Source organism: Asparagus officinalis, chromosome 5 (genome assembly GCF_001876935.1).
Source record: "Asparagus officinalis chromosome 5, Aspof.V1, whole genome shotgun sequence".
Taxonomy (NCBI): domain Eukaryota; kingdom Viridiplantae; phylum Streptophyta; class Magnoliopsida; order Asparagales; family Asparagaceae; genus Asparagus; species Asparagus officinalis.
The window spans coordinates 6,454,715-6,478,447 of record NC_033798.1 but is presented as its reverse complement, the minus strand read 5'-3'; the positions used below and the strand labels follow the sequence as shown (position 1 = coordinate 6,478,447).

General features: G+C 36.4%; 1 protein-coding gene across 2 annotated transcripts; it reads right to left on the bottom strand.

Moving 5' to 3' along the window:
• On the bottom strand, positions 16,596-23,335 carry LOC109843094 (telomere repeat-binding protein 5-like). 2 transcript variants are annotated; one of them, XM_020412029.1, is made up of 9 exons: positions 23,096-23,335; positions 21,479-21,647; positions 20,723-21,395; positions 20,391-20,624; positions 20,207-20,286; positions 19,493-19,731; positions 18,563-18,880; positions 18,162-18,225; positions 16,596-17,181 (listed from the first exon to the last, which is right to left on the bottom strand). In XM_020412029.1, the coding sequence occupies exons 2-9, from the start codon at positions 21,557-21,559 to the stop codon at positions 17,032-17,034; spliced, it is 1,839 nt and encodes a 612-aa protein (XP_020267618.1). In that variant the 5' UTR covers positions 21,560-21,647; positions 23,096-23,335; the 3' UTR covers positions 16,596-17,031. The 2 variants fall into 2 exon arrangements, with proteins under 2 accessions (XP_020267618.1, XP_020267619.1); XM_020412030.1 differs by having other exon boundaries at positions 20,403-20,624.

Below are 23,733 nucleotides of genomic sequence, written 5' to 3'. Positions count from 1 at the left end.
TACTTTGGAGTTGGATGAGAAATCGGACGACATTGAGGAGAAGGTTTGGAAGAAGATGAATCGAACAACGTGTGATGTGATTAGATCTTGTTTAACTCAAAATTTGAAATATGATGTGATCAATGAGACTTTGGCTAAGAAGATTTAGGAGATCCTAGAGGGCAAGTATTTAACAAAGAGTGTAAAAAACCGTTTGTATTTAAAAAGAAGGCTTTATCACTTCCAATTAAAGAAAGGAACCTGCATTGGTGATCACATGAACCACTACACGAAGCTTCTTACGGATTTGATGAATGTAGATGTAATGATTGAAGATGAGGATAAGGCATTGTTATTGTTGAGTTCCTTGCTCGACGAGCAATATGAGACATTCGTTCTTACTCTTATTAATGGGAAGATATCTCTTTCGTATAGTGAGGTCACCACTGTACTTTTGAATTATTAGCTTCAAAGAAGGATAATGAGACTTCAGTTGAGTCAGTAGCGGGGGCATTGGTCACGAGAGCAAAGAGTCCAAACCATGATAGGAAATCATAGTCTAGAGGGGTACATCCTGGAGTTCGTAGGAATCAGTGTACCGTTTGTAAAGAGGTTGGACATTAAAAAGCCGAATGCCCAAAGTTGGTTGATCGAATCAGGAAGAATAATGGTAAAGCTATTCAAGCTTTAGAGGTGAATGTTATCAAGACTAGTGGCGACAATTCAAATTCGGATTCTTCGAGCTATTCATTAGCACTATCGTCAGTTTGTGTTGCCGACTCTACAGAGTGGATGTTGGATTCGGGTACTTCTTATCATATTTGTCGTAAGAGAGATTGGTTCTTTAGATTTTAAGAGTTAGAAAGAGGGGATGTTGTGCTCATGGGTAATTATTATGAATGTCCTATTAGTGGGATCGGTATTGTTCATATTAGGATGTGTGACGGAGTGATAGGGAGTTGGGATGAAGTGAGGTTCATTTCTCAGTTGAAGAAGAACATCATTTTACTTAGAGTTTTGGAGGCAGCAGACTATAGGGTGACCTTAGAGGATGCATGTTTAAAGGTCATATTTGGGTCCATGATTGTGATGAAGGGCGTCAAGAGAAAGAATTTATACTATTTGATTAGGAGCACAGTGTTTGATAAAGACTTGACGACTTCTTTGGATTTGGCTAGACTATGGTATTTGTTGAGGCTGAGATATTTGATTAGTTATGTCGTGCATGGTTTATTGAGGAGTGATTTGACTTGCAGATTAAAATCCTTTGAGCACATTGGTATGAGCAAGAAGACCGAGGTAGAGTTTGGTACTTCTATCTATCGATTGATGGGTCTTTTAGATGGTGTTCATTCAAGCATTTGGGGGCCTTTCAAGGAGGCATGTGAGGTAATAGGTATTTAGTTTTTATAGTTGGGGACTGTTCTAGGCATTGGTGAGTTATAACCAAGTCATATTGGTGTGAAGTCCTAAAAGTCAATAACAGATGGAGGAAGTGTATTGGCAGAAATATGATCCGTTGTTCTGATTTTGGTAGGGGTCCTTTCTTGAGTTTGTGCCAAGCTCACAGCAGTTTGAGACACTTCATTAGAGGGGAAACATTAGGGCGACGAGATGAGATGACAGTTTTGATGGGTCGTTCCTTGCTGGAGGAGGATCGGTGTTTGATGTCGAGCATTGGTTTTGATGTCCGGGCTTCGACATGTTTGGGTCATCTTAGTCATAGGTTGCCGACTGCTGTGTTTGGAGATTTTGGATTTGGTGGAACTGTTTCAGATTTTGGGTTACGTCGGATGTTTGGTTGCCCAGCATTTGGTCACATCGAGGATGTAAGATTTGATCCGACAATACATTTGGGATTCAGAGGCTCCCTTTGTTATCAGTTGAGAGACTCTGATTTTGTTCTGAGCAAGTATGTCATATTTGACTCTCGGCAGGTGGAGAGTGTTGATCAGATCATTGGGATATCATAGCGGGTGGAGGATGATGCTACTCCACGTTAGATGGAAATTACTCCACATACTCCAGATCATACTGCATCGTTTGGGATTCCAGCTGAGGTGATATAGTTTGGGGATTATTTGGATTTGGATGCAGATGATGAGTTGGTTTTGGATTCGAGTGCAGTTGGTGGATATAGTTCGTATTTGGTTATGGCCATTGGTTCATCTCAGGTGGAGGTGTTTAGTTTGTTTCACTTTGGGGCCATTGGGAGTTCTATATGCCGCAGATTTGTTGATAATGTTGGTGAAGAGTTGAGAACTCTTCTATTGGATTGAGGGTCTTTGGAGGTCATTTGGTGAACTACGCGAATGCTTGATTCCTTGTGCAAGAGGATCATAGGCAGTCATTTATGATACAGCTGGTTTGATGAGTTAATACCGACATTTAGAGTTTGTTCGCATTCTCGTTTGGGTTCTCGACTTGTTGTGGATTGAGTCTGTTGTCATGGATTTGTTCCACTTCGTACTAGACATAACAAGTGAGATGTTTGATTGGTATTGGTGTCGGCTCAGCTCTGGGAGTGTCGGCTCAGTTTTGGGAAAACTTTACCGATGTGGAGAATTGTTGGATATCATGTTCCTAATATGCTTTCTAATTTGTTTTGGTAACAGGTGTAGGCGTCTAAAAATGCCTATAGATGTCTGTACACAGCTCGAGACGGAGAGAAGACAATGAACGTCGTTATCCTAGTCTAAGAGGATCATCTGTCATCGACAAGCGCATGAAGCAAAACGACGAACCAAGTGGCCTGAGCGTGTCAATTAGCTCACGCGCGTCGGTCAACACGCGCGCGTCAATCGGTTCGCACACGTTGGTCAATACGCGCGCGTCAATCAGTTCGTACTCGTCAGCCAATTTGCGCTTATCGGTCAGTTCCAAGTGTCGTAAAGAAGCTAACGAGCGCATGAAGCAAGTTAGCAAATCGTACAAGTAAATAAGACGGTCAAACACGCAAAACGGTAGAAAATACAAGTCTCGAAAAAGTCAAAAAACACCAAACAGTTCAGCAAAAAGGCCGAACTACCCGCACCCGTGCAAATCGAACCGCATTTTGACCCGAAAACGTGTTTTCGAAGGTTATGAGCGGTTTTCTCGGGATTTATCTATTCCAGGGGTTCCCAACTGCCTAGATATCATCTACAAACGTGGTTGGGCCGTTATTGACTGAAGATAAAGCCAAATCACTCATTCTCATCCACATACCCGCATCCGGAGCCCTATAAATACAAGCCTAGGGCCTCCTTTCAGCGGGGGAGAATTATTATCAAGACGTGGAGGTGCTGCTGGATTGAGGAGTCAATGAGCACGGATTTTAGCGAAGGCAAATCAGATCCCGGCGAACTTCGACATAAAGAATGAGCTATTCGAAGGATCTGAACCCCGTCCGTCCGTTCCTTGAGATTAGGCTTGGTCTTAATCTCGAGAAGAGCCCTGATTTCGCTTGGTCGATTTCAGCGTTTCAAATCAAACACTCACTCGGTGAAGGCGAAGCTCTGCCCAATTTTCTATCAACCGGATCCAAATCTAAGGCGGTCAACGGATAAACCCCGGCACAGGCAAAGATCCCACGCAAAGCAATAGGTGATAAACACCTGTTGCGTGTTGTTTGAACGAGAATTGTAACTTTTATTTTTATTGTGTAAAGGTCTTATAAAAAGACCGATCTTTTTTGAATTTGTTGTAACGATCGAAGTTATAATGAGTTATACAATGAATAAAATAATTTTCTACCTAAACAACAAGTTATTGTGATTCCTAATCTGTTTTGATAACATAATTCCTAATCTATTTTGGTAACATGATTCCATATTTGTTTTGGTAACAGGTTATTAGGATTCCTAATCTGTTTTGTTTTTGGTTTTAGAATTCCTAGTATGTTTTTGGTTTTAGGATTTCTATATATATGAAACGATTGGAAGAGAGAATTGAGCAACGAATTGGGATATTTGAAGCATAGAAAAGAGGTATTTTCTGAGCTATTAGTTAGGGTTTTATTTGGAGAGAATTAGAGATTTGTTGGTGAGATTAATTGGTGAGTTCGAGTGATTTGTAATCTCAGTTTGTACTCTTCTTCTCTATTAGTGAAAAACACTATCCCCTTAACTTTTATTTTTATTGTGTAAAGGTCTTATAAAAAGACCGATCTTTTTTGAATTTGTTGTAACGATCGAAGTTATAATGAGTTATACAATGAATAAAATAATTTTCTACCTAAACAACAAGTTATTGTGATTCCTAATCTGTTTTGATAACATAATTCCTAATCTATTTTGGTAACATGATTCCATATTTGTTTTGGTAACAGGTTATTAGGATTCCTAATCTGTTTTGTTTTTGGTTTTAGAATTCCTAGTATGTTTTTGGTTTTAGGATTTCTATATATATGAAACGATTGGAAGAGAGAATTGAGCAACGAATTGGGATATTTGAAGCATAGAAAAGAGGTATTTTCTGAGCTATTAGTTAGGGTTTTATTTGGAGAGAATTAGAGATTTGTTGGTGAGATTAATTATTAAGTTTGAGTGATTTGTAATCTCGGTTTGTACTCTTCTTCTCTATTAGTGAAAACCACATCCCCTTCTTGCCCCGTGAACGTAGGAAACTTGCCGAATCACGTTAAAATTAGTTGTTTGAGTTTGTGTCGTTATTTTGAATTGTTTGTGGCATTCTCTCTCCGCGATTAGTTTGGTTTCTCGAAACACATCGGTTGTTTGGCTTCCGCCGCACACAACAAATAGTTATTAAGGTGATTATATAAGCTAATTAAAAGCAAAATTTAGCAGAATTTAAGTTTTATATAGATAATGCAAAGCTCAAGAGTATTCGAACGCTGATGGGTGTGAGGTATGGATTGAAGATTCCCCTTTATTTTTGCAGCATTTCTTTATGTGAGACAAGAACATTTGTGGAGTTCCTTAGTTGGTTTTCAATCTGTCCATAAAAGTTTATATGAGTAATCTTATTAAAAAAAACTTTAAAATGAGAAGTCCGAAGATGTTATACATTCTTAGGAGCCTCATACCTAAAAAGTGCATATAAGGTCGGCAGCACCTTTAGGTAACTAGCTATCGAATATTAAACTATGTAAAGGAAAAAGATTGATTTTAAAAACGTTAACATCCATTTAGAAACCATGTAAAGGAAAAACATTGATTTTAACATTAACATCCTTTAGAATTCTCAAACAACGCTTTGCAATTTTGAATGCACTAGTATGATGCACGAGCTTTGCAGGTGACATATTTGTGAAATAATTAGTAATATCTTCTTTATCAAAAAAAAAAAAATCAGAACTTTGTAGCTAATATTAATAAATGTGATATTTTGGTAGTTATTCTTTAAATAAAAGTTTAATACTTTTTCAGATGGCACTTGGTTCTTATTAGGAAGTCCGGACAAAAAGCCCAAGTTTGATGCTCGCAATGCCTATTAATCCTCAAGTTCGGTGTTTTTAAATTAAATATATAGTTATAGCTACACTACTCCACTTACATTATTTCTCTATTACAAAAGATTAATGCCCAGCAATTACAAAGAGACATATGCATTATTGATATATACACTTCTTTCTATCAAAGATATATATATAAAAAAGATGAATCTTTTATCTTTTGTGTCGTCAGCAATATTAGTTTGACTTGAAGGGTTCATGCACATTACAATAAATCTAATATTAATATGTTTAATTATATAAAATTAATTTTTTTGTAGATTCTATTTGTAATTTTTTTAATATTATTTTAAATTTTTTTATGAATTATTATTTTATATATTATATTATTATTTATCAATATATATTTTTTATTTGTAGTAAAACAATCATATTATATAATGTGTATGTGTACATATAACTATTTATATACACTCAATTTTATACAACTGATGTACAAATTTAAAAATAATTGCAAAAGAAGAAAACAAAAGAGGGAAAAATTTAAAAAAGCAACTTATACTTTGACTTTCATAATTTAAAAAAATTATGCATTAAAATTTCTAATAAAAGATTTATGCATTGAATTAATGGTAGTGGATGAGGGATAAGGGACTACTAATTAAGTGAATTGGGGTATTATCATACTTAGGAATTATAAATATCAAGAGGGCCAGAATAGAAAGTCAAAAAAAATTATACTCATATTCTCTTTTATAAATAGTATAGACATAGATTACATTATGCATTAGGAGTTCTCCATCTCCTAGTGATCAACTAAGTTTTGTACTGTTATTTTGTCCAAATTTAAGTCAAATGTATTACTATCATTGTCATGTTTGATAGAGCTAACAAGATTGAGTGCGCTTTCTATCAGAATCCCGCACTGCGGGGTTCCGAGGTGCCAAACAAGGGGACAATAAATTACTAAGTTGTCCCTCTCTTAACTTGTCATGTGGATTTGAACGCCCCACGCCATGTGTTGTATTCTGATATGATTTGTATTCAACAAGACTATCTTTGATATATTATTTTGAGTACTCCATAGGATTTATTTATAGAGGGCATTCTACGGGATTCTTTTGTTACTCAAGCATTCGGCTTGAGATTGCCTGTTTCAAATTATTTGGTCGTAAACATAATTCACTAAGGGCCTGTTTGTTTACACGAAAATAATTATGAAGTAGCTGAAGTAAAAGAAGTAGATGCTACTTCTGCTACTTCCAAGTAAAAAATATGTTTGGTTCTCTAAAAAACTTACTTCCAATACTTCCTTAAACGCTTATGTTGCGCCTACATGTTATTCTTACTTACAAAATATTTTTTCAATTCTTAATACTCAGAAGTAGCTCGGAAGTAGTTGAAACGCATATTAATTAGAAAATAAATAATTTTTTTATTAATATTTCCTTTATTAGTTACTTCTAACAACTTTTCATTGATAAAATTACTTCCTAGTAATATAAAATGTTATCCAAACAAAAAAAAGGTAAATGAAGAGGAAGAAGTTTTACTTCCATTACTTCTAAAAATATATGAAACAAAAAAAAATGTTATTTCCACTATTTCATATTTCATAGTTTTGAAAGTTACTTCTATAACCTACTTCTTACTTCCAATATTTCCATTATCCAATCGGGCCCTAGACCTATTACCGCATATTATCAAGATATTTTAGTTTTTCTTTCAGAACATCTATGATGGGCTAGAGGGATAAACAAAAGAAAGCCCATCATATTGATTGGACTCTATCTCTACTAAAGCCAAACTAATAGGGCTAAATGCAAATTGAATAGTGATACTTTTTTGTTTTTATTATAAGAAAGTAGGGACTTTATTTATGCTTGAAATGGTGTCTGTAATCTTAGCCAATCGCAACGACATTTATTAACACTAGATAGCATCTATTGATGCTTGATAGTATCTACTGTTCTTATGCAAATGTCAACGAAATATTTTTGACGAAATAGTAAAACTAGGATAACCTGCACAAAACAGCCAATAAACTATAACCTATTTTAATTATAGAAATACCAAAAAAATGTAATTTACAGAAAAAACACTACACGTTATGAGAAACTATCAGAAAATTACACTAACTATACTAAACATGTTGTTAAAAGTTAAGGCAAAGTAGTTAAATAAAATAAACAGGTAAAAAAATATCAAAAAAAATTATGTCCCTGCCACGTGTAAACATCCACTAAACTGCGTATGCTAGTTTTTAGTTAAAAAGAAAAAGAAAAATTGCAATCTGTAAATCAATTTTTATCATTTTTTGTTAGATCTAAATCAAAACTTGAGATCTAAAACCATATAGCCATGATTAATTCAAAGAGATTAACAAGAATCTAAAAAAGCGGAAGCTTATACCTGAATCCATAGAAGAAATCTTGATTTGAGTTTTTGATGATCTTCTAACCTTAGGGTTCCTCTAAATCCGAATTTCTCTTTCTAGATGGGGGTGAAGAGAATTAGAGAATGTAACCCTAGGTTAGGGACCATAACCCCTTATTTATAGATGTTGTACTTTTGTAATTTAGCCCCTCAATAAATCACAATTACAACCTGGTATCTACACATATAACCCCATGACTTATTTAAATACCAAATTAACCCAACTTAATTGATCACTTTAGTGGGTTATCCTGAAAGATAGCAATACACATTGATTAATCATATGTGCCCACAAATAGATTTATTAGATTAAATCCAACAATATATAGACATATCTGAGACAAAATCATGAATCCTCACTGTTTGTATATGTAACGCACATAACTTATAAAATATTCACAATGTTTGATGACAACTTAAATACTAAAAAGATAAATCATAACGACACTCTTTTTCTAATTTTTTTAGAATGACTAATAACATCATTAGATGTGACTTTCTACACATTATACCCATAAAAATACCACTCAATGCAATTATGATTTATTATTTATGATATATATATATATAGGAGTTTGTCCCAATGTGCTCTATGGATATCTGTCCACTCTGTACCCTTTCTTTCACAACCAGGAACTTAATGTCAATATGTTTTGACTTAGTTGAGCTCCTGTTGTTATTGGAATACATTACTGCAGATTTATTGTCACAATATAGCTTTAATGGTCTTTTAACATTTTCCAAAATGCGCAGTCCCGTGACAAAATTTCGCAGTCATATTCCCTGATTGGATGCCTCATAGCAAGCTACAAATTCTGCTGTCATAGTGGAGAAAGCTACGAGTGTCTGTTTGATACTTTTCTATGATATAGCTCCTCCTGCTAACATATAAATGTAGCCTGATGTAGACTTCCTGCTATCTTGGCATCCAGCAAAATCAGAGTCCGAATACCCAATGACCTCTAATTTCTCTGATTTTCTGTATGTGAGCATGTAATCTTTTGTTTTCTGAAGATACCTCATAACCCTTTTGACTGCTATCCAATGATCCATACCAGGGTTGCTTAAGTATCTGCCTAACATCCCAACAATGTACGCAATATCCGGGCGCGTACATACCTGAGCATACATTAGACTTCCTACAGCCGAAGCATAAGGAATCTTCTGTATTTCCTGAATTTCAAGGTTACCTTTAGGGCACTGATTGAGACTAAACTTGTCTCCTTTAGCAACAGGGGTGTCACCTGGTCTGCAATCTTGCATGCCAAACCTTTTAAGTACCTTATCGATATAGCTCTTTTGTGATAATCCAAGAATACCCCGAGAGCGATCTCGATGTATCTGGATCCCTAATTAATCCAAGAATACCTCGAGAACGATCTCGATGTATCTGGATCCCTAATATAAAAGAGGCGTCCCCAAGATCTTTCATCTCAAAATTCTTTGATAGAAATCTCTTGGTTTCGTGCAACATGCCTATATCATTAGTGGCAAGCAAGATGTCATCCACATACAGAACCAGAAAAATATACTTACTCCCACTGAACTTGTGATATACACAGTCATCAACAATGTTCATCTCAAAACCGAACGAGATAACTATTTGTTGAAACTTATGATACCATTGACGAGGAGCTTGCTTGAGTCCATAGATGGATTTCCTTAATTTGCAAACCATATTCTTTGGGTCTCCTGACACAAAGTTTTCTGGTTGCACCATATAAATCATCTCATCAATGTCTCCATTGAGAAATGCAGTCTTAACATCCATCTGATGTAACTCAAGATCATAATGAGCAACAAGTGCCATGATTATTCTGAAAGAGTCTTTCGATGAAACCGGAGAGAAAGTCTCTGTATAATCAATGCCTTCCTTTTGAGTATAGCCTTTAGCCACAAGACGTGCCTTATACCTCTCCACATTACCATTTGCATCCCGCTTGGTTTTAAAAATCCATTTACAACCAATTGGTTTTGCACCTTCTGGTAATGGGACAAGTTCCCAAACCTTATTGTCTTGCATAGACTTGTACTCTTCATTCATGGCATCAATCCACTGTTGAGAGTTAGAACTTTTCATGGCCTGAGAGAAGTTGATTGGATCATCTTCTAATATTCCACTACTTTCCTCATGTTCTTGGAGAAATACAATATAATCATCCGGAATAGCATTTCTCCTTTCTCTCGTGGATCTCCTTAATGGCACTGGTTCTTGAGGTTGTTGAGTTTGTTCTTCTGGAACAGGGAGTTGTTCAACATTATCATCTTGAGGTTCCGGATTTACTTCTTGAGCAACAACAGGTATAGGAACCTGAATATTGTCAAAAGTAATTATCATCTTGAGGTTCTGGATTTACTTCTTGAGCAACAACAGGTATAGGAACCTGAATATTGTCAAAAGTAACTGTATGGATTGGATCTGAAGCCAATTCCTCCTCAAAACTAATGTCTCTAACCTTATTTCTCCCCCCAAACTCAACATCCTCAAAGAATGTTGTTGTTCCCGTCTCAAAAATATTCCTTATAGTGGGATCGTAAAACTTATAGCCCCTAGAGCGTTCAGAGTATCCAATAAAGTAGCTGCTAACTGTTTTGGAGTCCAATTTCTTTTCATTTGGCCTATAAGGCCTTGCCTCAGCTGGACATCCCCAAATATGTAAATGCTTTAAACTGGGCTTTCGACCAGTCCAAAGCTCATAAGGTGTTTTAGCAACTGCTTTACTTGGTACTCTATTCAGAATGTAAGCTGCTGTCTTAAGTGCTTCTCCCCAGAGAGACTCTGGTAAAGAAGAATGAGCAATCATACTTCTTACCATATCCTTAAGAGTCTTTTTAGTTACTGCTCATCCGAAAAACTTTTCGTTACTGTTCATCCGAACAAAAAAATTTACTGTTCATCCGAACCCAAAAAATGAATCTTTAACCAGAGATTTAAGATCAAAAACCCAATAAAACTTAAATCCCTAAGAATTAATCTAGGTGGCTCTGATACCACTTGTTAGATCTAAATCAAAACTTGAGATCTAAAACCATATAGCCATGATTAATTCAAAGAGATTAACAAGAATCTAAAAGAGCGGAAGCTTATACCTGAATCCATAGAAGAAATCTTGATTTGAGTTTTTGATGATCTTCTAACCTTAGGGTTCCTCTAAATCCGAATTTCTCTTTCTAGATGGGGGTGAAGAGAATTAGAGAATGTAACCCTAGGTTAGGGACCATAACCCCTTATTTATAGATGTTGTACTTTTGTAATTTAACCCCTCAATAAATCACAATTACAACCTGGTATCTGCACATATAACCCCATGATTATATTTAAATACCCATTAACCCAACTTAATTGATCACTTTAGTGGGTTATCCTGAAAGATAGCAATACACATTGATTAATCATATGTGCCCACAAATAGATTTATTAGATTAAATCCAACATTTTTATGTAAAGCTCACTTCACAATAGTTTGTGAAATTTATCAAAAAATCGTAACATATTTGTCAATGAATGGATACGACAAGAACCCTAGGCTCCGGAATCATACAAGGATACAATTACAATTTTTTTTCCCGTCCAATCTTTAGCAACCAACAACCATATATAGGTAGATAGGTCAAATCCTCAGATATATATATTTCTGTGTTATATTCTAGACAAATGTTCTTTTATTAATTTTACTTAGGCACAAATTTGCTAGACAATTTAACATAGTTATCCCCATGATCCCAATTATTTGTGCAAAACAGTTTGACCTATGCAACGTATTGGCTTGTGATGATTCAATCGCGATTATGAGCTCCTATCGCAATCGTCACATTCAACAAATGAGAACGACCACAAGATGAATTTGAGATAGTAAAAGGGTAAATTTCACTTAAACAGCCAAAAATTAGAGGGTTCTGCACATAACCTCAAGAACTTTGTTTATTCCAAAGCAGCCGTCTTGAACTTTAATGGGTCATTTGCCAAGCACATGATAGTAAAGAATGACATAACCCCTCAATTTATTAAAAATTCCCCTTTACCCTTTTTTTCATTTTGGGGTTATCTTCCAAAAATGACATTTCAATCATTTTCAAAATTAACAGGAAATTACATCATCGCGTATGTTCTAAAGCTTCAAAGTGCAAGTAGGTCAAGTGAGACACCACAAAGTTCAAGGAATTAAGTGAATGTCAATGTGATTGTAATACTAGTTCCTGTAAATGTCACCTTCAACACAATTATTGTTAGTATAGTTTGCAGCGATAGACAATCTGATTGTAATACTAGTTAACAGTGATGTGCATAGAGATTTTTACTAGACTACTTGCCCTTATCCTTTCCTCTGGATAGGAAATCCTATAAGAAGCCTACACAATGCCATGTTCTAATAGCCAATTAGGGGGGGTGAAGGTTCTAAATTGCTTCCTCTAATTCAAATGATTGACTGAGAAGTGAGAACGTTTCACATAGTGTAGAGCATTCTGTTAGGACTTAGGATCTCCACTCTTCTCTCTCTCTCTCTCTCTCTCTCTCTCTCTCTCTCTCTCTGATTTTTCTATAATTTCCTATACATTACCTTTATCTCGCACAAAGTTCCTATGCGGGTGGTTTAATTGAATAAGACACATCTTACTGTTGAGTGTTGCGGAAGTCAAAACCAAACCAACGTGCTTCGAGAGACCAAATCAAACAAACGTCGAGAGAAGGCCAAACGAACCAAATCAATACCATAAACACAAACAACCAATTTTAACGTGGTTCGGCAAGTTACCTACGTCCACGGGTAAGAAGGGGATAGGGTTTTTCACTAAAAGAGAAGAAGAGTACAAACTGAGATTACAAATCACTCAAACTCACCAAATAATCTTACCAATAAATCTCTAATTCTCTCCAAACAAAACCCTAACCAATAGCTCAGAAAATACCTCTTTGCTATGCTCCAAATATCCCCAATTTTCTTCTCAATTCTCTCTTCCAATTGTTCCATATATATAGAAATCCTAAAATCATAAACATACTAGGAATTCTAAAATAAAAAACAAAACAAATTAGGAATCCTAATAACTTGTTACCAAAACAAATTAGGAATCATGTTACCAAAACAGATTAGGAATCCCAATAACCTATTACCAAAACAAATTAGGAAACATATTAGGAACCTGCTATCCAACAATTCTTCACCTCGGTGAAGTTTTCCCAAAACTGAGCCGACATCAATACCAATAAAACGTCTCACTTATTGCGTCTAGTACGAAGTGGAACAAATCAACGACAACGGAGAAAAAGACTCAATCCACAATAAGTCGAGAACCCAAACGAGAATGCGTACAAACTCCAAATATCGGTATCAACTCACCAAACCGGCTGCATAATAAATGACTGCCTACGTATCCTCTTGCCCAAGGAATCAAGCCTTCACGTAGTTCACCCAAACGGCCTCCAAAGTCCCTCAATCAAATAGAAAAGTTTGTAACTCTTTACCAATATCACCAACGGATCTGTAACTGATAGCGCTCCCAATGGCCCCAAACTGAAACAAATCAAACACCTCCACCTGAGGTGAACCAATGGCTGTATCCAAAACATGTCCACCAGCTGCACTCGAATCCAAAACCAACTCATCATCTGCATCCAAATCCAAATGATCTCCAAACTGTGTCACCTCAGCTAGAATCCCAAACAATATAGTATGATCTGGAGTATGTAGAGCAATCTTCACCCAATATGAAGTAACATCACCCTCCACCCGCTACGATATCCTAATGATCTGATCAATACTCTCCACCTACCGAGAGTCAAATGTGACATACCTGCTCATAAACAAAATCAGAAGCTCCTAATTGATAATCAAACGAACCTCTGAATCCCAAACGTGCAATCGGATCAAATCTCACATCCTCGATGTGACCAAATGCTGGGTAACCAAATATCCGACGCAACCCAAAATCTGAAGCAGATCCAAAATCTCCACAAGCAGCAGTCGACAACCTATGACCAAGATGACCCAAATATGTCGAAGCTCCAAAACCAAAACCAAAACCAATGCTCGACAACCAACACCGATCCTCCTCCAGTAAGGAACGACACATCAAAACTGTTATCTCATCTCGTCACCCCAATGTCTCCACATCAATGAAGTGTCTCAAACTACCATGAGCTCGGCACAAATGCAAGAAAGAACCCCTGCCAAAGCTAAAACGATGGGTTACCTTTATGTCAATACACTTCTTTCAATTGTTGTTGACTTCTAGGACTTCACACCAACGGGATCTAGTTGCAACCCACCAATGCTTAGAACAATCCCCAACTACGGAAACCAAATACCGATTACCTCCCAATGATGCCTCCTTGGAAGGCCCCCAAATGCCTGACTGAGCACCACCTAAAAGTCCCCTCGATCGATGGATAGAAGTGCCAAACTCCACATCAGTCTTCTTGCTCATACACATGTGCTCAAAGGACTTCAATCTGCAGGTCAAAGCATTCGTCAACAAACCATGCACGGCATAACCAATCAAATAACTCAGCCTCAACAAATGCCACAGTCTAGCCAAATCCAAAGAAGTCGTCAACTCTCTATCAAACATCGTGCTCCCAATCAAATAATATAAATTATTCCTCCTGACGTCCTTCATCACAATCATGGATCCCAATATGATCTTCAAACGTGAATCGACCAAGGTCACCCTATAGCCTGATGCCTTCAAAACTCCTAGTGAAATGATGTTCTTCTTCAACTGAGGAACGAACCTCACTCCAACCAACTCCTGAATCATTCTGTCACTCATCCTAATCCAAACAGTACCGATACCACCAATAGGACATTCATGATCATTACCCATGAGCACGACCTCCCCTCTTTCCAACTCCTGAAAGCTGGAAAACCAATTCCTCCTAGGACAAATATGGTAAGAAGCACCCGAATCCAACATCCACTCTGTAGAGTCGATAACACAAACTGACGGTAGTGCAGATAACGAGTAGCCCGAAGAATCTGAATCTAAATTATTATCACTAGCATTGACAACATTCACTTCTGAAGCTTGAATAGCTTTTCCCTTATTCTTCCCGGCTCGATCAACCAACTTTGGACATTCGGCTTTCCAATGTTCATCATCTTTACAAAAGACACACTGATTCCTACGAACTCCAAGATGTGCCCCTCTAGACTGCGACCTCCTACCACGATTTGGACTCTTTGCTCTTACGACTAATGCCCCCGCTACTGGCTCAACTGAAGTCTCCTTATCCTTCTTTCGAAGCTGATAATTCACAAGTGTAACAGTGACCTCACTATAAGAAAGAGATGTCTTCCCATTAATAAGAGTAAGAACGAATGTCTCATATTCCTCGTCAGGCAAGGAACTCAACAACAACAACGCATTGTCCTCATCTTCAATCATCACATCTACATTCACCAAATCCGTAAGAAGCTCCGTGTAGTGCTTTATGTGATCACCAATGGAGGTCCCATTCTTCAATTGGAAGCAATAAAGCCTCCTCTTCAAATGCAAATGGTTCTCTACACTCTTGGTCAAATACTTGCCCTTTAGGATCTCCCAAATCTTCTTAGCCGAAGTCTCATTGATCACATCATATTTTAAATCTTGAGTCAAACAAGATCTAATCACACCACACGTCGTTCTATTCATCTTTTTCCAAACCTTCTCCTTAATGTCGTCCGGTTTCCCGTCCAACTCCAAAGTATCTTCTAAATTTTGCACATTGAGCGCATCCAAGACTTTACATCTCCAAAGATCAAAATTGTTTGTGCCATTAAACTTCTCCACATCTATCTTTATAGAGTGGATATTCAAACTTTGGACGGTCTTCACGCCGAAAGTACGCCCCACAACTTCTTCTTTCCCGACCATCTTTCTCAAAGCACCAAAACAAATGCGGAACAAATAAAGAATAGATCCAAAACTAAAAAAGATAGAGTCTTTATCAAAAAGATCCCACATTTATCACCAAACGAAGCCTTAGGCGAGCCTCCAAAACGACATACTCTTCCAAATAGCCCAAGCGTAGCCCGAGCTCTGATACCACTTGTTGAGCGCTGCGGAAGCCAAAATCAAACCAACGTGCTTTGAGAGGCTAAATCAAACAAACGTCGAGAGAAGACCAAACGAACCAAATCAATATCACAAACACAAACAACCAATTTTAACGTGGTTCAGCAAGTTGCCTACGTCCACGGGGGCAAGAAAGGGATAGAGTTTTTCACTAATAGAGAAGAAGAGTATAAACTGAGATTACAAATCACTCAAACTCGCCAATTAATCTCACTAACAATCTCTAATTCTCTCCAAACAAAACCCTAACCAATAGCGTAGAAAATACATCTTTTGTGCTTCAAATAGCTTAGAAAATACATCTTTTATGTGCTCCAAATATCACCAATTTTCTTCTCAATTCTATCTTCCAATTGTTCCATATATATAGAAATCCTAAAATCATAAGCATACTAGGAATTCTAAAACAAAAAACAAAACATATTAGGAATCCTAATAACCTGTTATCAAAACAGATTAGGAATCCCAATAACTTGTTACCAAAACAAATTAGGAAACATATTAGGAACCTGCTATCCAACACTTTCAACATTCTCCGTATGCCAAAAAGGGTATTAAAATATTGTTTATAAAGTTTTCTTGCAAGCAACCGTTTGTGCTGAAAGAAAACACATCCGAAAGCGTGTTAAGCATGGTTAGAGCCGTCCGTAATTGACTACCATAACCGCAAACCAAACTATACACCGGTCCCAATCATGGAAATTAAACAGGAGACACAAGGAAAACAGATCTTAACCATTGCTTTTATAAATGACGGTTTAGAACAAAAGTTAACATGGGCCTATATGGCTAATACATGAACAAATTGTTACCAAAGAAAGATTGATACATCAACAAAATAAGAGGTTAACACAATCACAGAAAACCACCCGTTATGCTTCTCCTATACCTAATTGACAGACAAAAGAGGTTCAAATCACCGAACCCAAATCGCCTACACCATCTCCTTCAACTCCTAATTACAACACCAAGACTTTGTCCAAGTCGAAAGAATGAATTGAATCAAATCAGCAAGCTTCATAACTTCGGATCCGTTACCCGTTACTGATAACAGCAGACTTGTTTCGTCGATAACCATCATGTACAAGTGTAAATATTTCACATTTCTCCTGTACTTCATTTTTACAGGTTACATCACCCCCCCTTTATAATACCTGGTGGGCCTAATTGGGCTTGGACTGCAACTTAGCCTGCTGCTGAGCCCAGTAAGAATGGGCCAAGAGAACCCGGTCCAATAACTCTTGGGGGACCGGTTCACCTCGCCTCTGCTGAGGCGAGATCCTCGCCGTATGCACCAAAGTCTTCCATTTGTCCTGTAATCACAAGAACAAAGCTATAAATGTTATAAACTAATCTCTAAAGGCTAATTAGCACTTAAATACGTTTCGCCAACTTTTCACTTAAATACCTTTAGTTGAATTCTGTCGCATTCATATAGCCTACACTTTCCTCCATTAAATTCAGTAGGTGATGTTTTTTGTTGCTAAAAGGATGATAATACCCTTGGTTAAATAAAGTTAGTGACACAAGCTCTAAATTTATCATTTATCAATCAAATGGAAATTTTGTAAGGAATATTCTGAAGATTGTTTAATGGAAGGTATTAATGCCTTTTTTTCTTTTGAGAAATAAAAACTTTAGGGCATAAAAGTGCAATGCAGTACAAGCGAGGGTATATAAGTAGAGTAGGTCAAACTTTTAAGGTGTTTCACTGCTAATTAGCCATTAAAAACAGTGAAAGGTCCACTAATTTCAATCAGAACAGCCTACTATCTAGTTCCCTCAAAAAAAAAAAAGATAATTGTAAATAGTCTTGAGTGAAAAAGTGAATACATGCAAATAGTATGAATATGATGGAAATTAGAATTGAGTATGATACAAAGAATTGAAATTAATTGTGAACTCCAGTATAGTAGAGGTTTGTGACAATGTAAGTGGACTTCAATTTGTCCTGTAATCACAAAAAAATAACCAATCTCATACATGGTAGCGGGTCTACATTGAGTTGCCTATTGAATTTGAATACAGTTTCAAGACTTCAATCAGTTCAATATAAATTGCTCACTCAAAAAAAACCGTGTACTGTTGGCGTACACGGCTTTTTGTTATCTTGTGCTTCGCAATTAGACGATTATGTACAACAAAAAGCCTTGGTTTCTTGTTGCCAAACTATAAAGAAATAGAAAGTTTAGGTGAATTGGCCTCTAGGTGTCCACCAAAAAGTTTTAACTTAAAGCAACTCTTGTTGAATTGACAGCTAAAAGTATACAAGAAAGAAGAAAGAACTGGTTACCTTAAGATCTACATATGTTCGATGCTTTGCGTTGTCAAAAGCTCTGATCTTGACATCTCTCCACCTAAAGCAAAATATCCAAAACCTCCCAATAATAAGCAAACAGACATTTGCTATGTTTACTTGATATCAAAAGGACTTATTAGCACATACATTTTCTGGTGATAATTAAAATAGTATTTTCTCGTTAGTTTTTAAATTCCTACGGGAATCATGTGGTGATGTTCTCGGCAAATGCACCTCTCTGACCATCACGTGATGCTCACAAGAGTTTAAAAACCAACGGAAAAGTAAAGTCATCATAGTGAACAGGGTTGATAAAATAGAACGACATAATAAATAGCTAAATCCCTATAGTGCGTAAGTTGCATCCGTAATTAACCAGTTTTTTTTATGTATACCTTCCGGTTCCAAGCTTTTCAACAGCTTGAACTAGGGCTTCAACCTCGGCGACCGAAAAAGGTCGTCTGATCCGGCGTTGGACAAGCTCCGTCTGCTTAGGCTTGCGCGAAGGAATTACAGCTAGAGAATCGGAGTTCATGTCCGGTACAGGAACCAAAGCTTTCAAACTTGCATTTTTATCTACAGAAGATGATGCTTCAGTGTGAGAGTGGCCTGAATCATGATCACTCTCAGGACTGTTTAATGTTGAAGTTTGAGGTTGCTCTGGTAAAGTTTCAGGTAGCATTTGATCTATGACAGGTACTGGAGCTGAGATCCTACAGAAGAAGCCGATGTTATTTAGGTTCTGTTTGATTTGAAGCAACTCAAATTGTGAGATAAGTGTCAGTTACATGCAAATGTTGTCGGTTGCAGTTGTAGGCATAGTTATGCTTGTATAGGTCTGTTTTAAAATTTTACAATTTCCGGTTATAGTTATAGCTTTTAGATACTTGTTTGCTATCTATGATTTTTTTTCCTTTGGGTGTGGTTGGGTGGGCTTTTTTTTTTTTTCTTTTTTTTTGGTGGTGGTGGTGGTGGTGTTTTTTTTTTTTTCTTTTTTTTTGGTGGTGGTGGTGGTGGTGGTGGTGGTTATAATTACAGTTATGATATAAAACGATATTTTCAGCTTAAAAAAGATTGCAAACTGCGCCTTATATCTCATCGGGGTAAATCGATGGTTGCAACATGAGACATTTTTGCAACTGCAATTGCAACTGTATTTTATTCAGTGTAATGAAACGAAAAATGGCAAGTTGTAACTGATCCAAAACTATCTAATTGAACGCAATGACAGGCACAACCGTGGCAATTGCATAAAATCAAAAGGCCTCTTAACTGGACATAAGAGTCACATTGATGAGATTCATGGAAACAACATTTATGAGTACCTTTGGATTGGATTCGATAGAAGAAGAGGATTAGGGTCTTCTGGGCTAATGAGTGGTGGTGGAGGAGCTTGAGTTGAATTGGGTTCCAATGAAAACCCTAAATTATCCATCTTATCTTTGTGAGAGATTCCGGCTTGGAGGAGAGTTTGTTTATCGTCTCTGACTTTCTTTCCTTGAAGAAGAACACCAACACGCAGTCCACCTGCAAGTACAGCAGTCACAGCTTCCATAACTGTCCTCTGCAAAGTACAAAGGCAGAAAAGACTTTGTTAAGTTAAACATTATGAATCTCTTGTGTGGTTATTGAGAAACAAGAATCTAGGATTTATAGCATTTTTCAAAATTTTCTCCCGCTGCCAATTTGATATAAAATAGCAATGTGATGACAAATTTAATTTAGTAAAAGCTAATTCAGGCAATCAACATATTCTGGGTATGAAAAGTTCTGTCTATGACCAAAATACAGAGCATAAATGATTGCAGAGCAGGGTCTTGTTTCTATTTTGGATCAAATGAGATCCATCAAGTCTGTCAAGATTAATCTGGCTTTAAATTTCTTCAAACTATTAATACATCGGCTATTATAGAACTTGAGCATAGTAGCATTATCATTGGCTCTAAAAGGCTTCATCTTAAATATGATGCGAAGTATCTGACACAACATACTTAACAAAACAGCAAAATGATATAAATCACTCAATTAGAGTTCTATACCTTCAGCGAACCAACAGTGGCAGTTTCAGGAATCTCAATAAAGAGCTCAGGCACTTTGAAAGACTTTATAGTAAATTTCACTGCAAACACAACGGGATGACAGTTTCAGAACCTCATTCTGCTATAAATGGTTCAATATATTCACTTCAACAGGAGTTATAAATGTTACAAACAGGTCACTAACCATGATAATCACCTGAATCATATGATGATTTTGAAATTGCATGGCCATCATTCCTTTCTATTTGCAAGCCACCAAATTTAGCTGACTTCGGAATCCCTTCACCATAAATACCCCCAACAGCTACTGATATTGGACGATGCTCAAACAATTTCCTTCGCTTGAATGGAGATCTTTGAGTCCTTTGGCGAGTATAGCACATTTTCTTGCTTCCGAAAACTGTTTTCATTTGTACATCTGATAGCAAGGAAACCAAATAAATCCTCTGATTAGTATCAACAAAAAGCTACTCATATGAAAAGTAAACAATGATAATCAGAACTCGCATGACACACCATTATTAGAAAGCTCCCCATCCTTCAAAACTTTTGGTGGCACTTTCCAAATTTTAGATGCCAATAGCTTCCTTATCCTACGATCTCCTATACGTTGAAGCCTAAAGGCTTTCGCGGCATCTGTGCAAGGATGAGTGCACCAAGAAGAGTTCTCGTCACCATCTCCATCAACAAGTTCATTTTTATCTCTAGACTTGGAGAAGGAACTAGAACGAGAAATGGGCACCTTGACACTGCTATCAGAGCTAACCAAAGCAGGAGGTTTAGCATCCAAATCCATTGGATCCTCCAATATCCCTGGACCACTTTGGCCTATCTCAACCTTACCATCAATATCACATTTCATGGCAATTGATGACAATTCACCCTTTTTTCCTTCCAAAGATTTGAGGGTTTGTGAGGGCTTCTCTAATTTACAACTAATTTGCCTTTTAAAGGCAGATTCAGAGCCCAATGTGCTCTCATTGCAGCTCCCCTGATCAAAAACTTCAGCTTTGAATGGCATCTCATTTTCTTGTTGCTCCTGCTTAATAGTAGGGTTGACTGTTCCAGATATTTTACATTGAGGTAAAGAATTTTCTCTCTCTGATAATAGTTCTCCAGCAACAGTGGCAAGCAGATCGAATGCACTAATTTGCTTATTGTCAAGCTTCTTTCTGATAGAACGCTTTCCCTATTTATTAAAAAAGAGAATTAATCAGAGTTCAAAAGCTAGAAAGAGGGGTCTATATATATCAATAAGGTTTAAATACAAACCTTGGCTGATCTAGGAACTCTTGGCATTGGAGGAACTTGATAGCCAATGGATCCATAATCCAATCTCTTGTGCAACACCATATTTCAAATGCTAATAATATCACTATAGAGATAATAACTTAGGCGTCCATAAACTCGGTTTGAATACGAAAATTGAGCTTTTTAGATCCTGTTAAACCAGAAATAGTGAAGATATAAGATATCAACATGCCCATGATTTTTATCGAAAAATTTGGGGGGAACATGAAACACGTATTGGAAAAAAGAGTAATACTATAAGTTGGATTCAAATCAAAGAATTATGTCATCAAATTTTCAATATTGCTAAAATCTCCACAAGCATTTAATTATCAAATAAAAAAAGAGGATAGAAACATGTCATATGCGAAAATACAAAAGATTCAAACTATGAACAGGAATCAATTATATTTATAATAGACCATGTAAAACCCAAAACCTCCCAAAAACCATGAGACCTCAAACCCAGATCAGAATTTTAATAATATGAAATCCCAAAAACCATTAAAATATATCATAGATTATCTTGTCAATTAATAATATGAAAAAATAACATAAATTCAAATTGCATCACCTTGATCATAAATAACAATAAACATAAAGCAACCACAAAACCCTACAATCAACGCTATCAGATCGAAGTTCAAAAAAATCCAAAACAAAAGCATTTCTCAATGCAAACAGATCCAAATTGCCTCTACGTTAAAAAAAACATCTGAGAAATCAATAAAAAAATCAGAAGAGATCAAGCAAAATCTGAATTACCTCCAATAAAATCATAATAAAATGGAACCGGAAAAAAAGAAAAAAAGAAAAAATAAAAATAAAAATTGTACTAAAAACCAAATTTTGATAATTAAAACAACAAACACAGCAAGTTTGAGGTGTCACCTCAGATTTGAGACTAAAACACCCTAGATTCCTCAAATTTAGCGTGCAATTTGAGAGATCACCAAGGGAAAAAAAACAAAATTGAGCTTAATGATTCAGAGCCCATTAAACCAGAAATAGCGACGATCTAAGATATCAACGCACCCATGATTTTTATCCTAAATTACCAGGGAAAAAGCATGAGAAAGGAAGCAATATTACAATTTGGATTGCATCAAAATATTCTATTGTCAAATTTTGTCAAATATTTGGATACCATAATGTAAATTAAACGAGATTCAGATATTAAATAGAAAATGTAAAACCCAAAACCTCCCAAAAACCATGAGATCAGAACTTTAATAATGTGAAATCCCAAACAGTCATTTACAAGAAATTAATAGATTATCTCCTCGATTAACAATTTGAAAACCAATAATCATAAAATTAAAATTGCATTGCCTTTGGCAATAATAAAGAACAAGAAACATAATAAGCAACAACAAAACCCTCCAGCAAAGCGATCAGATCGAAATCAATCAGGAAAAAAAGGCTCCATAAACATTAAGAAATTATATTAAATTCCAAAAAAGAAAGATTTTTCAACACAAATGGATCCAATTCTCAAATTGACAAAAATTAGAAGAAATCCATCAACAATTTTTTTTTAAAAAAAAATGGTAACTAGCTCAAAAAAAAAAATCGAGATTAGAGGTTTTGAGATCTCACCTCAGATTTGAGACCAAAACCGCTTTAAATTCCTCAAAGTCTTCGTCCAACTTCGGAGATCGCCTAAAAACTCGACGAAAACGAACAATTTACAACGAAATTGATCAGAAAAGTACACCTGCGGTCTTCAGATCTTAATTCGAACTCACAATTCAAAACGCTAACGCTCTCAATTTTTCCGAATTTTTTTTGGCTTTTTTGACGAATTTTTATTGATTTCTTTTTTCCTTTTTTTAACCATACCACAAAACCCCGAAAACTACCCAATTCTCCTAAAACCCCAGTTCTTATACAGATTGACCACGCCACCGGTTTTACCGGTAAAAACTCCCACGCTCACCGCCTACAGCCGGTCATTTAAACTACCAGGACCGTTTCTGATCATAAGCCACTCTCGGTCCTTCCACGTGTCCACTTCGTCACGATCCAACGGTCTTCGTTTTTAGTCTTAAATAGTGGAAGTTTTTCAGTTAACGCTTTTAAATTTGAATTGTCAGACAGTAAAAATAACTATTTTGCGGAATTAATAAATTATTTGTCGGTTAAAGAGAGAATTTAGGGAAATTAAGGACAATGCTTCAAAAGATGCTATATTTTAGCTCCATGTGTCAAGTTGTGAGTGTTTAAGCATGGAAACT